The following is a 14,520-nucleotide window of genomic DNA, read 5'->3' on the forward strand; positions in this document are numbered from 1 at the left end:
ATTCTGTCCGCAGGCCGTTTTCGACTGCGTGGTGACGTCCCTGAAAAACGTCTTCAACATCCTGATCGTGTACAAACTGTTCATGTTCATCTTCGCCGTCATCGCCGTGCAGCTCTTCAAGGGGAAGTTTTTCTACTGCAACGACAGCTCCAAGGACACGGAGAAGGACTGCCAGTAATGTCTCTCGCTCGCTTCACTCTGTTGCTCCTTTTTTGCATATTTCCAACGGCTCCGTGTTCTTAAGGCTTCAGTATAGCAAGTAATATCTCTTGAGAAAAGGTCACTCTACACTGATGAAGAACTACTTTTGAAATCAGAGAGTAGTAAAAACTGTTAAAATATTTTAAAAAGACAAATGGTCATAAAAATAGCAAGCAATATCAATTTTTTTTAAAAGTGAAAACAATTTGTAATTTTTAATAATGATACAAAGTCGATGCAAAATTTGTCTCGCGGGCCACATAAAATGACGTGACGGGCCGCATTTGGCCCCCGGCCCTTGGGTTTGACACCAATGCTCTACAGCATAATGGATTTGTGATCCATTTAGCATCCCCATGTAAACATAAACATTGCTTATTCCTGATTTTGATTTGTCAGTACAAATTCCTCATACCTTTCTCACTCTTCTATCCTCTCGTTCAGAGGTTACTATATCGACTACGGGAAGGACAAGAAAGAGGTGAAGAAACGAGACTGGAAAAGACACGAGTTCCACTATGACAACATCATCTGGGCTCTGTTGACTCTCTTCACCGTGTCCACCGGAGAAGGCTGGCCGCAGTAAGTAACTGCCTGTCCCAGACATTTTGGTCAACAAAGTCATTTAAGAAAGATTTTATAAGGTTGAACTATATTTTACTGACAGGGATTATAAATGAAGCATGGTCATTTAATGGTTTTGTTTCATAATTTAAAATCATATCATTCTTCAAATGCCAGGGGGACATTTAAATGGTGAATGACTTTGACGAGAAGATTAGTACCTTGTGGCATTTTAGCAAAATGATGCAACATTTAATACAGTGGGATGTTGAGATACAAGCGACCTGAATTCTTGAGTCTTTTTAGATACAAGTTGTGCCAATTATGATATTTGATTTAAGTAATTTTTTTAGCTCTGATGTAGCGGCAGTGAACTCAACACCAATGACGGCTATTGAATTTGAAGACAAACGGTGGAGCAACACATCTAGATAGACAAAACTGCATTACTTAAAGGCGTATATTCTTTATCCACGGTGAAGAATGACTAATACTCACAAATGGAAAGACTTACTAATCATGTCTGTATTTGATATTGATGATAACAAGGGCCGTATTGTGGTCCTGCAGGGTCCTACAGCACTCGGTGGACGTGACTGAGGAGGATAGAGGCCCGAGCCACGGCAACAGGATGGAGATGTCCATCTTCTATGTCATCTACTTTGTGGTCTTTCCTTTCTTTTTTGTCAACATCTTTGTGGCCCTCATCATTATCACCTTCCAGGAGCAGGGAGATAAGATGATGGAGGAGTGCAGCCTGGAGAAGAATGAGGTGAGAGAAGGCTGACATATTTTATTTATCCGTCATGGGGTGTGAGAAAAGAAGTAATTTGGCACAGCAGCAGACAAAAACAAGGTGTGTGTGGGCAATTTTGACAGCACCGAATGCCAGACCTTTGGAAAATGTAGCAAAAATGAAATAGCAATAGTGGTCATTTACTAGTGCACCCATAATTGGTAGAGCTTTTTGAATAAAACATGAATAAAAATAATAGATAAATAAATAATCAATTAAAACATTTAATTTAAATAATACTTTATTTAATTAAAATAACAAATTAACATGAGTTGGAATGTGGTTAATTCTGAACACACCTACATCTGAGTTTTGAGGGTGTGTACATTTGTGCAACCACATTATTCTTTATTTTTACTTCTCTTCATTTTCTTTCAATTGAGTCGTCCAGGTTGCAGTTTATAAATGACTTAACTCAGTCATTTTTTTTTTTATATATCACATAAAAACGTCGATACACAGGGGTGTGTAGACTTTTTCTGCTCACCGTAGATGCTTTTGGAAATCAACAAGATGCACCACTCTTTCTTTTCCACTTTAGAGGGCGTGCATCGACTTTACCATCAGCGCCAAGCCGCTAACCCGTTACATGCCTCAGAACCGGCACACCTTTCAGTATCGCCTGTGGCATTTTGTGGTCTCGCCGTCTTTCGAGTACACCGTCCTGGCCATGATTGCTCTCAACACCATCGTCCTCATGATGAAGGTATTCATCCTGACAGTGATGCTTTCATTGTTTTGCCCTCTTCTTCCTCCCGAGCTCTCTTGCTGCTATTTATTTCTTCCATTTTTTTTTTTTTTTTTCTCCCGGACTGCTCAGACAGAGCGACGCGGGGTGACTCAGCCTGTATTACATATTGATCGCTAACGTCCAGGGGCTCCTATTTAGCATGACCTCATTAACGGTGGCTGCCGCCGCCGCCGCCGGAGGAATGAGTGCTTTTTATAGTGCGACAGATGAGGGGTGAAGAGACTTGGTGTCTATTTCGGGCTCTGGAGGAATCTTCCATCAACCTGTAGCTATCAAAAGATTCTTGTGCTTGTGTTTTTAAAAACTTGTTGTGTGTGTTTAGTATTATTCAGCCCCGCCCGCCTATGAAGCTGTCCTCAAACATCTGAACACAGCCTTCACCGTTCTCTTCTCCATTGAATGCGTCCTCAAGATAATGGCATTTGGCTTTCTGGTGAGGAGGAACAAATATTTTGGTGATCTGGAAAGGAGTCCAATTGTCTTTTGTGTCGTCACAGAATTACTTTCGAGACACGTGGAACATTTTTGACTTCATCACCGTACTGGGCAGCATCACCGAGATCATAGTAGACTTGCAGGTGAGTGCCAGAATGGAATTGGGAGGATGGTGGAGTCTTCTGCTTCTGACTGTACTCCCCCCCCCCCCCCAGTTTGTGGATACGTTCAACATGAGTTTCCTGAAGTTGTTCAGAGCAGCGCGTCTGATCAAGCTACTGAGACAAGGCTACACCATCCGCATCCTTCTGTGGACATTTGTGCAGTCCTTCAAAGCTCTGCCTTATGTTTGCTTGCTCATCGCTATGCTCTTCTTCATCTACGCCATCATTGGCATGCAGGTCAGACACTTCTACCTTAAGTGGAACCCAAATTGGATCCAAAGTGGACTGAGCCAGTGCTGAGCTATAATATTTATACCAATAAATAAATAAATAAATAAATAAATAAATGGCATTCAAGAGTAATTTTGCAAAAACAGAATGACTAACTGTCCCTTGTTAATGTCTGTCAGGTTTTTGGCAACATTAAGCTGAACGAGGAGACCCACATCAACCAGCACAACAACTTCAAGAGCTTCTCTGGCGCTCTGATGTTGCTCTTCAGGTATATGGCACAGTCGTCCTCGAAATGTAAACATTGGTTTTATTTTCGTCAGACTACTTCTCAAATCATGCTTTTAAATATGGGGCGGAAAGGTGAAATATAGAACACATTTGATGGATATAATTATTTTTTTATGGGAATGTTTTAGAGTGTTTTATATATATATATATATATATATATATATATATATATATATATATATATATATATATATATATATATATATATATATATATATATATATATTTTTTTTTTTTTTTTTATTTTTTTTTTTTTTTTTTTTTAAACATTCTTGACATTACACACCATTTAGATTGTGAATGCGACACAATCTGGGAACGGGTCCAAGATGGGAAATGACATTCGACGCTGTGCCTGCTGTGTCACCCTCTGGTTTGCATTTACTGCTCCACTGTGATGCTTCAATGTTGTTGGGATGATGTTGCTAGGTTACAATGGTAATGCTAAGCTTCTTAAAGTACCCCAAGGGCCACTTGTTGTCAGAAGCTGATGGAAGCTGCTGTGAAACACTTAACTCCTTAAGTGTTGTATGGGAAACTGAGGGAAGAAAGTGGTGCAACAAATGTAGTGGAAAAAAAATAAATATTTGTTTTTTGCAGGAGTGCCACAGGGGAGTCTTGGCAGGAGATCATGTTGTCCTGTCTTGGCGGGCAGCAGTGTGAAGCGGACCCCTCCAATCTCTTACCTGTACTAAACACTAAGCAGGAGGGAGGCTGCGGCTCTGATTTTGCTTACTTCTATTTTGTGTCATTCATCTTCTTCAGCTCCTTCCTGGTGAGAATAGAAAACAAACAATTTCTTCAGTACCCAACATGCAACAGCATTCAAAAAAAATATCATCAATCTTTCTGTCCAGATGCTGAACTTGTTTGTGGCTGTGATCATGGATAACTTTGAATACTTGACTCGAGACTCGTCCATTCTGGGTCCTCACCACTTGGACGAGTTTGTCCGAATCTGGGGGGAGTACGATCGGGCTGCCTGGTCAGTGTCCCTCGGTCTTTGTTCAACCGTATCGTTTTATTGTCCTAACATATACGTTATCAAATTTCAAGTACTTTATAAAATAGGTGAAATGTGATATCATGAAGGAACATTTTGGGGATCGGGTCACTTCATTAGGTACAGTGAACCTATTATTAGTTTTTGAGAGGAAACCTATTTTTCTTAATTCTCTGAAAACTCACTTACTGTATTCTGGTTTGCTGCTGTGTACCTAATGAAGTGTCCAGTGAGGGTTTTAAAAATGTGTTTCAACACTCCACGAAAGGTCCGTCACCCTTCCTGTGGCCTGTGACCCCAAACTAAAAACTCCTATGTTCTTTCCAGTGGTAGGATCCATTATAAGGAGATGTACAAAGTTGTGCACTCTATCTCACCTCCCCTGGGATTTGGGAAGAACTGCCCCCACAGGGTGGCATGCAAGGTTTGCTCTCTCCCCCCCCCCCAAACAAAACAACAAAAACTCCACTCAGCCTCCGCCGCGTGGGACCCTTGCGGACTTCTTCCTTTCCCCTCTTCTTCTTTTGTCTTTATTGGATGTCACCACCTTGCTTGACTCTTTTAGAGTGCCTTTTTCTGATGTAATGGGCAAAGGAGGATGATAGTACAGTGTCAGGGCACTAAGGGGGCGGGGCTTCCCATCCTTACATGGACATAATGTGTGAATGCGGAGAGATGACATGCATTTCATACAGGGATCAAAAGCTAAAGAATGAAAATGTGTTTTAAGACAAGTAGTAAAAATTGACAAAGAAACACACAGGTAAGCCAAAAACTTACAAAACATCCAATGGAACGGATTCATATCATTTCAATTCATTTCAGTGAGGGGAGTTGATTTGAAATACATACTTTATGGTTTGGGATAAAACTCATGAAGTCTTCATATAACTCCAGATCATCTCTCAGCATTTACATGAAATTTCTAATAGTGGAAAGTTAACTGAAATGTGAGGCCAATTATGGGAGGCCCGTCTCTTTCTGCCTTGTGGGTCTGATAGAAAGCTCTCGCATACTCGCATGCAGCGTATGTGGTTTGCGCCAGACCCAGACTGTCATTTCTTTGCTCATTCTAAGATATTCCCCTCCACCTTTCTGAAATTTCTATGCCCTCATCATATCAGCATAGAAATAATGCAACCTATTTTTCCTCTTATGTGATGCACTGGAATAATCTTCTCTCCTCTTTCTCCACCATTCTGTTATTTCCCCTTTTTATTTTTATTTACACCCCCCCCCCCCCCTCCCCATTTCCTCTCCTTCCATCACATTGTCTCGACTACCCGGCGCCCACAGTGGTCGCATCCATTACACTGACATGTATGAGATGTTGACCAACATGTCGCCACCTCTTGGCCTTGGCAAGAAATGCCCATCCAAGGTGGCTTATAAGGTAGACCCGAAAGAGGCTGTTCATGTATCTGAAGGGGTAGCGCTGTTCAACATCAAATTCTTTGTTTTAATTTGCTTCCAAAGCATTTATGACGCTGTATCATTTGAAGCAGTCGTGTTTGTTCATTGTTTTTTTTGTTGTTGCTTTTTGGCTGACACATACAGTAAAATACACACATTCTGATTTTATACATTTTTTACGAGACATGACTTTAAAGTCAGAAATCTGACTTTAAAGTGGGAATTCTCACTTTAAAGTCAGAATTCTGAGAGGTAAAAAGTCAGAAACCTGTCACCCTCCTTTTTTTTTCTTCACTGGCCCTAATCCTCTTCCGTACTATCAGGATGTGTGTACCATATTTTTTTTTATTTGCTGTCAGTGGCTGTTTTAATTTTATTTATTTTTTTCAAGGGAGTTGCCAAACATCCACATGCATCCATCTTTTTTTCTTTCATATCCTATGTGCATGTGCCTCCTGTCACAATGTGCATTGCGTCAGTGTGCATGTGTACGTAACGTTGCCACAACATTAGTTGCACCTTGATAGTCAAATTTTATCAAGTAATCATTTATCACATTATATAATAATATTCTGTTTTGATTGACACAGTCAAAGAGATTAATTCAACAAAGTTGATTGTTACATTTGACTGAGAGTTGTTTTGAATTTCTTCCCAATCCAACAAGTGAATGCACGATAATAATAATAAATTACACACCAATCACAAAAAAAATTAATACGTCTGACGGTGTCAGTCAGAATTTGCTGTTGTCCTAAGAAAAGTTTTTGATCAGTTGAATCTGAAAAGTGGAGCTAGTATTGTGGCTGGTGAGTGGACTCGTATTTGATGCTTTTTGAAATCCTGGAATGGCTGTGGTGACTTTTTTCAGATGATAACAATAATTTAAAAAAAATCTCATTTTAAGTTTCATTTTGTAAATGTAAATTTCACATCCTATGATTTTTTTACACTTGGTCCTTTGCCATCTCAGCACTTCTGAACACTTATAAATTCATTCATTCCAGGCTTACGGGCTTTTTCAAATAAATACATTGAATGTTGTTTTTGTGAGTGATTTTTGCTGATTATGATCCAGCATGTCTCTCCAACCCCCAGAGACTCGTCTTGATGAACATGCCTGTGGATGAGGACATGTCTGTCCACTTTACCTCCACCCTCATGGCTCTCATCCGTACTGCTCTAGAGGTCAAGCTAGCTGGAGGTCAGGAGAAAAGTGTTGCATTCTTTTTTTTTTTTTTTTTTTTGCAATTGAATTGTTGCTCTGTATTAAATATGCAATCTCATCGCTGCTTGTATCCACAGGAGGAGAAGATCGAAATCAGTTGGATTTGGACCTTCAGAAGGAAATCAGTGTCATCTGGCCTCACCTCTCTCAGAAAATGCTGGACCTTCTGGTTCCTATTAACAAAGGTGACATTTTAATATGTTGTGAAAATAAATGTGCTAAGAGTTAGCCATCCTTTTCTTTTTTCCATTTTCTCAGCTAGTGACATGACCATAGGAAAGATCTACGCAGCCATGATGATCATGGACTACTACAAGCAGAGCAAAGCCAAGAAGCTACGACAACAGTTGGAGGAACAAGTACATTTTACTTCTGTGTTTTTTTAATCCTCTCATTTATTTTGTTACAGCGAGTCAATCTTTCACTTTCCTCTTCTCTTCCACACAGAAACACGCTCCAATGTTCCAGCGTATGGACGCTTCCTCCTTGCCCCAGGAGATCATATGCAATGCCAAATCACTGTCCTTCCTCGGCCATAGTGCAGGATCAGCTCTGTAAATATGTTTCATTCAATCCAGCTGCAATCTCTTCTTTTGTCATATCATTTCTATGTGTCCCCTCCAGCACTAAAGGAGGCTTTGTGGCCCTCAGCCCTATCTCCCCGCAAGATATGTTCCTTCAGCCGCGGCCTCGCTCCAGAGAGGAAGAGGAGAATGATTACTACCCACCCTATCCTCCTTATCATTTGCCTCACCACCACCATCATCATTTAGACACTCTGGTGACGACTATATATATTCATATAGTGTTTGAAATGTGATAAACAAATATTTTAAAAATAAAATTGTCTTTTCCGTGACATCGGCGTAGGTGCCCGACGTCGTAGAGTATAATCAAGTGGCACAACAGTCAAGGGAAGGGCTGTTAGTTGTCAGGTCGCCTCAGCGCACATCATCCATCAGGGCGTCCTCCATGCCCAGACTGGCCGTGGAGCCGCAGGTAGGAAAGAGAAGATTCAGAAACATATATTTTCACGTCTCTGTTATATTGCAGCATTTTACGATAAACAACAAGCAACTTTTCCATCAGGGGTTATTCAGAAATTAGGAATTCAGTTTGCAGATTTATTAGAAAAGTCAATATGCTATTATTTTTTTTTTGCTATATCATTTCAGCCTGGAATGTCAGCAGACAGAAAGCTGATGAAGCGCTCCTTTTCCACCATCGGAGACCAATGTGTGAATCGCCTGTGGCAAGAACAACATTCCCTGGAGAGAGTCAGCCCCGACAACACGTTCCGACTTCGACAAAAGAGTTATAGAGGTCGTATTTTCAAATGTATCAAGTTATTGTATCATTTTGGAATCAATAACTGATATCAACATCCCAATTTAACTCCACTCGCAGGCCCTAGAATCAGTCAAAGTAGTCATGAGCGGGGGCGGTCTAAAGAACGACGCCACCTACTGTCTCCGGACGTGTCCCGCTGTAACTCGGAAGAGCGAAGCCGAGATCCGTCGTACGAGAGGCGACGATCCCTCTCGCCTAAAGAAGGACGCCCGCACTCCTTGCAGAGACAGGTAAAAGTATTTCAAGACACGGTTTGGGTCTTAAAGGGGTTTGAAATCAACTTGAGTTTCGGTGTACAGGTCAACACAACAAGTAGTCCCGCCCATTTGGCCCCTGAGTCCGACACCCCTCGTAATCGGCGCCAGCTCCCTCAGACACCTTCCCGCCCTCGTCCTCACATTTCGTACTCCCCCCTGGTGTGCCGAGAGCAACCCACCAAATCGCTGGCGGACCCCTCCACGGGACGCACCCAGCATTCAGACAACCCGGCCTCTTCCAAGAAGGCTCAGTCTTCCTCGTGTCAGGCATCCGGCCCGAACCATCCGTCTCCTCACCGTTACATCTCAGAGCCTTACCTCCCGTTTCACCAGGACCCCAGGGTAAGTCAGACGGGCGAAAGGCAAGAACATCTGACTTTTGAGAGTGCCGTTGCAACCAGCTTGGGACGTGCCAATGCCATTAACTCCGCCCCTCAGCTCAGACACTCCTGGCAGGTCCCCAATGGACATTTCCGGAAGAACTTGACGCAGACCAGCCCGGACAGCGAGCTGCTGAGTGACACGGACGATGACGATCGCTGCTAAAAATAAACAAGAAGTCCATTTACAGGTGGAGCGAACCACGTAGCGGCGCCACCGCTCGCCTTGAACTGCTTTGCGACAACTTTTGTCACTATCGGTAGCATTACAGGCGGTACAAAACACCACTGCCATTTATCAGCATCGTTTGTCGTCTGTCTCTTCTTGTTGTGCCTAGAGCAGGCAAGTTCAACCAGTTTAAATCACAGAGCTGGATTTAATGGTAAAAACCATTGGCCACCAGTACATTTGGTACACGGTATTATGGATACTCAATTTAACTGACACGGACTTGAGCAGGTGAAAAAAAAACGTGTCCTGCGGCAGTCGTGTTGGCAGAGGTATCAAAACAATAAATGGAAAGACATGGCAGCCATGTTGGTCTCTTCGAAAATAACGGGGCATATAAGTTAGCTTAACGTCCACTAGCTAGCTCAAAAGGAGCATGTTGTATTGAGCAATCTATGGCAATTGTTTATACTGGAACAAGTAAAGTGAGAATGAGGCTTTCCCCGTAATGAGTCTGTTGAATCGACATTTTAATATTTGTTCCTCAAAGTGTCCATTGCAGCATTTAGCTCATTGCTAGTGAACACCTGAGGAGCAGAACATCGGTGTCTCGCTCAAGGACACCACGGACAGCTGGTACAGAGATCTAAGTGTTAGATGGTCAACCGTGTGTTCTTCTGCTGAATATTCATGTACTGTTAAGGTTAATGAAGCAAGTCATTTTTATCGTTTCGAGCAGCAGTCCACCTTTTTAGCGCCATCGACGAGTTTTACGTGAAGCAATATTTGGACACAAGAACGCAGAAAGAAAAACAATTAAAAATACAATTCACCATGACACTGAATTACTCTTGTAGATGGAAATGTAACCAAGCTCCTTTTTTTTTTCTGTCTCATCATGAATAAGGACATCAAAATATGTGGATGGATCATGCCAAATGTGCTATTCACACAAACAAGGTTCATGTTTGTGCATTTTCAAGCCAGGAATGAATGAGGTGTAAAGTGATAGCCAGTAAAGCTGTGCAGAATGTTTTTTTTTTTTTTCTTTTTTCTGGAATCTGATGTATTCAACCATATCAACCCGTAAAGCCATCTTGATCTTGTACATAGAGCCCAGGGTGTTTTCTTTCTTATTTCAAGGTCGTTGCCTTCTTCCATCATTAAGATGACAACAGTGCATCTTACATCTGTTGCAAAAGCATTTGAGAGGAATCCCAGCTGGTCATGCAAATGTGTTTTGTCGTTTATTTGTACGTCCATGGTGAAGATAGTATCACTTATGTATTCATGCTGGCAAAAACATTTGGGTTGTTTGGGGGGGGGGGCTGTGTATTTATTATCACGTTCTCTAGTGGTCACTATAACTTGAATTTGTATCTGAAATGTGAACATGGGACTTTGCCAGAAGGAGAGTCCCCAAACTTAATGTCTTGAATTGAAAAGTAATCGTACATTTCGTGCCGCACACATGCTAGGGTACATTATAAGCTAGCACAGCAAACAGCTGACCACTTAACCTTGGGTCATGTCCACACAGACTGCGGGTATTTTTTTTTCATATATTATTTGTCAATATTTGTCAATTTTCTGCTTTTTACAAGACAATTGGCGAAAATTGCCCTGGATTATTGGCGCCATCTGTTGCTTTAGCACGCCGGTTGCATGATTTGCTGTTGTTACGGTGCCTTCTTCGGGAATGACTCATCTTCAGCCATCTAATTGGCACAAGTGGCCTCCGAGTTTATGCTTAATGTGCCACCTGCTGCTTATGGCATGCTCATGACAGCCCAAGAATGCATTTTTTTGTTTTTGTGTGTGAAAAACTTTTATCTGAGGTTTTAATTGCCCCAAATGGTCTTCGATGTTACACAGGTTAAAAGCTTGAGAATGTGTTTATATGGGCAGTTGCATTATTATTAGTAGTAGTAGTTTTTTTTTTTTTTTTATTCTTTTGTGTGGGGAAAACAAACGATAAAGAAATACCCGCGTATTTGTGCACATAGCCTTAATGTTGGTGTATACATAACAGCCTCATCTGTGCCTGAGAACATTCACCCTAAAACAGTTGCCTCTCAAGCCAGAATTTCCTTGACGAGAGAGGTTTTCTCTTGAATTTGTTGTATAGAGTGTACAAAATAAAATACTTGTTCATATTTGAGTTCAGCCACGACGCTCGTCTTACTTTGAGTGTGTTTAAATGATCATCATTATTCTCTTTTATTTCTTTTTCTAAGCATTTTGTTTTTTATTATAATTATAAATAATACAATTAAATCAAGAGAATGAATGATTTTATTCTTAAAATGAACTATTTTTCTGAAAACATACCTCATGTATGAATGATCTGACTAGAGTAAAAGCAGTTGTGTACAGTTGTATTTTCATGTTTTCATTTTTTTAGCTACTGTCTACTTCTGCTTGTCATGTCATCACTAACAGCAGGGACGTGCGTTCAAACAGGCCGCCATTTCTTTCCACGATGTGCAAGTCAAAAGGCCTTACCTCGAGATTCTCCCGTGAACTTTGACATTGAATGTTTCCAAGCGCTGTGCTAATGCCGTTAGAATGTGTTAGCTTAGTGATGAAGCTTGCATTGATGTGCGAAACACTTCTGCATGGGGAAAGTCAAATCAACACTCGCTATACTGCTGATGAGGTGAATCACTATATTTCATAATTGTTACCTCAGATTAACAGTTTAGCGAAGAGGACGGGCATCTGTTATCGTCATGGCAACCCTGACTCACCTATGTATTAGTAATACATTATTTTTAGTTAAAAACAGTTCTGTGGTGTCTTAATACAATGTTCCTGATGTAATCTTAACTGATGATGAAAAGAAATTAAACCACTTGTAGTTTCAATGACTATAAAAAATATATATCCAGGGATAAGAAGTAAAAATGATTTAACTGGCCAAATCAATCACCAGACTTAAACCCTAGTGAGAAGGAATACATAGAAAATGATTGAGGTCTGTCAGGTCACAGACAAATCTGTAATATTCAAAACAAAATATCCTCTCTAAAAAAAAAAAAAAAAGCATGAACTGAAATAAAATTAAGAAAAAAAATGTATACAGCAATAAGAACATTGATTTCTGTGCTGGTTGGAGGAATATAGTCCGTTCTGATTTTCACTGTTCACTTTTCTTCAGCAGTCCTGTGCAGTTTCGGTTCTTACAAGCTATAAATTGTCAACAATATGCTAACTGCTCGAAAAACGAGTTCCAAATTGCCCTCCCGGGAGTGATCTCTGACCTACTGACCCAGTAACAGCCTTGCTAAATAAAATTGTTTTGCTCACTGCTATTGAACAAGAGTGTCTCAAGTATGAAAAATAAACACTACTGGGTGATAGAAAAATACAGCTTTTCTGTCTATACTTATTCAATATTTATACTTTCATTAAAACGTCTAAATGATATGAGGCCCCCTGGTGTCAGCGCTCATGAAAGGGTGAGACCTCAAAATAACCCCCCCCCCCCCCACCCCACCCATTCATCTTTTACCGTAAATTGAATCCATCTAAAGCCGACAGTGAGGCAACAGTCGCGCACTCTTTAGATTCCCATGCAACATTCCTCACCTGGGTCACAGTCCTCGCCCTCCGACCTTCCTGTCAAGCCAAAAGATGAATGCGGGAAGGCTCAAGGTTAAGTTTAATGCCAAGCAAAGCCAAAAACATGGATGTGGTAAAGAAGAGAGGCGTCATGTCGGGGACATTGATAAACAAAAGTTTGCTTTGCTAGAAAGGGAGACTTACTGATGAGCATATAATAAAACCTGGCATTGGAAGATATTGAGTTGAACATCTACTTTCTTCTATTTTGTGTTACTTCTGCCTTGGAGAGACATACGGAGCCAAGAAAAATAAGATGTGACTGGATCATCTCATTACAGATTGTGACTTAAGTCTGATTACTCCTCTCATCAAAAGCTGGCACACACCTCAAGGATGTTTTGCACCACCAAAAATATAAAGCTAGGGCCGATGATAAATAAGTTTTTCCACTTGAGTGAACCTGGCTGGGACATAAATAATAATAAGATTTGAAGCATATGCAGAAGTGTGTACTTGGGTGGTGTTCTGAATTTGGATTGTTTGGTAACTCGTGTATCTGTGTTTGTGTCATACCGAGGGCTACCACATGGAGCGCTAGTGAGCCAAGCTATAAGTCGGACCTGCTCCTAGGGAGCCTCCATCAGAAGCCATGAAGGCATTGATGCTACTGTTGCTGACCTTTGTAAGTCCATCCTCTTTCTATTACAGCATTTTCTGCATTTATTACAACTGTATTTGTTTCAATGATCTACAAAAAATATGCTATTAACTTTTTCTTTCCTCATATGGAAACTAATTCAAAGCCTTATGAATTACACTTATCTTTGTATGCAGTTCCTGTATACAAATAATAAAATGAGGTAGGGAGAAATGATTCATAAAAATGTAAATATTCTGAATAATTCCATTGACAACTGTGCATGGAGTTAATATCAAATTTTTTAAAATTACTTAGCGACTAACACACAGAGGATGATATTGTGACAAAATCTTATATATGGTTGCTGTGACTTGAAACTAACTCAAAAAGGGTATTTTAGTTCACTTGCTGTATTTTATAGTGCGTTCAGGGGAGCATTCAGCAGATCATTCATACACTGGAAGTTCCAACAGTGGTCAAAGGGGACTGTCTCCATGACGACCACAGTTGCTCTCCTTTAACAGGCACACAGGTGAGCCGTAAAATTCAATCCGCCACTTATTGGGCAATACAACGATAGGTGTGCGTCTAAAAACGATGTGTGCCTGTGAGTGTACTTTGTGCTGTGTACTCATGACATGTTAGTGCAGAGCGACATTACTTCATAATCATCATCTATGTGTGTCTGGATATGTTTGAGATGGCACAGCGCCTGTCTGTCTGTCTGTCTGTCTGTCTGTAAAGTTGTTTATTCCTGGCAAATTTGACATTCTGGGAGAGAATGGACTGTATGTGCATGCAAGCCCATCACAGCATTTTTTTTTTCTCCTCACGGTACATGAAAAGACCCTCTGTATGGTGTGGTAATATTCATAAAGTTGTCATTTTCATGTTATCCTAATTGCAACATTAAAAACCTCATTTTAAATGAGTGGGATGATTTTGGAATGATCGAGCCTATTTCAATTGTACTGTTTTGTTTGTTTTTATCCATTTTTCCTCAGAAGGTGACTACTCTATCATCTCACATCAACCAGCTATCATCTGGAGCTCAAAATTCTGAAGGCGTGTATAAACATG

The 14,520-nt window shown here is 40.7% G+C and overlaps 1 protein-coding gene across 2 annotated transcripts in view; it reads left to right on the forward strand.

Annotated features, from left to right (window-relative positions):
- cacna1ea (calcium channel, voltage-dependent, R type, alpha 1E subunit a) overlaps nucleotides 1–9,619 on the forward strand; it is a 48,953-nt gene extending 39,334 nt beyond the window's left edge. For both annotated transcript variants that reach the window (XM_085928855.1, XM_085928856.1), the window contains 20 exons: nucleotides 14–174; nucleotides 646–783; nucleotides 1,336–1,537; nucleotides 2,103–2,267; nucleotides 2,635–2,745; nucleotides 2,810–2,890; nucleotides 2,963–3,148; nucleotides 3,322–3,413; nucleotides 4,034–4,208; nucleotides 4,291–4,418; nucleotides 5,733–5,829; nucleotides 6,948–7,053; nucleotides 7,155–7,262; nucleotides 7,336–7,436; nucleotides 7,525–7,631; nucleotides 7,702–7,858; nucleotides 7,948–8,076; nucleotides 8,253–8,400; nucleotides 8,485–8,657; nucleotides 8,727–9,619. In XM_085928855.1, coding sequence (XP_085784981.1) covers nucleotides 14–174; nucleotides 646–783; nucleotides 1,336–1,537; nucleotides 2,103–2,267; nucleotides 2,635–2,745; nucleotides 2,810–2,890; nucleotides 2,963–3,148; nucleotides 3,322–3,413; nucleotides 4,034–4,208; nucleotides 4,291–4,418; nucleotides 5,733–5,829; nucleotides 6,948–7,053; nucleotides 7,155–7,262; nucleotides 7,336–7,436; nucleotides 7,525–7,631; nucleotides 7,702–7,858; nucleotides 7,948–8,076; nucleotides 8,253–8,400; nucleotides 8,485–8,657; nucleotides 8,727–9,230 — 3,069 coding nt within the window. In that variant the 3' untranslated portion in view covers nucleotides 9,231–9,619. The remainder of the gene's footprint in view (nucleotides 1–13; nucleotides 175–645; nucleotides 784–1,335; nucleotides 1,538–2,102; nucleotides 2,268–2,634; nucleotides 2,746–2,809; nucleotides 2,891–2,962; nucleotides 3,149–3,321; nucleotides 3,414–4,033; nucleotides 4,209–4,290; nucleotides 4,419–5,732; nucleotides 5,830–6,947; nucleotides 7,054–7,154; nucleotides 7,263–7,335; nucleotides 7,437–7,524; nucleotides 7,632–7,701; nucleotides 7,859–7,947; nucleotides 8,077–8,252; nucleotides 8,401–8,484; nucleotides 8,658–8,726) is intronic.
- The last annotated feature ends 4,901 nt before the right edge of the window (nucleotides 9,620–14,520 follow it).

Source organism: Syngnathus leptorhynchus, chromosome 13 (genome assembly GCF_054491065.1).
Source record: "Syngnathus leptorhynchus isolate UIUO chromosome 13, UIUO_Slep, whole genome shotgun sequence".
NCBI lineage: Eukaryota > Metazoa > Chordata > Actinopteri > Syngnathiformes > Syngnathidae > Syngnathus > Syngnathus leptorhynchus.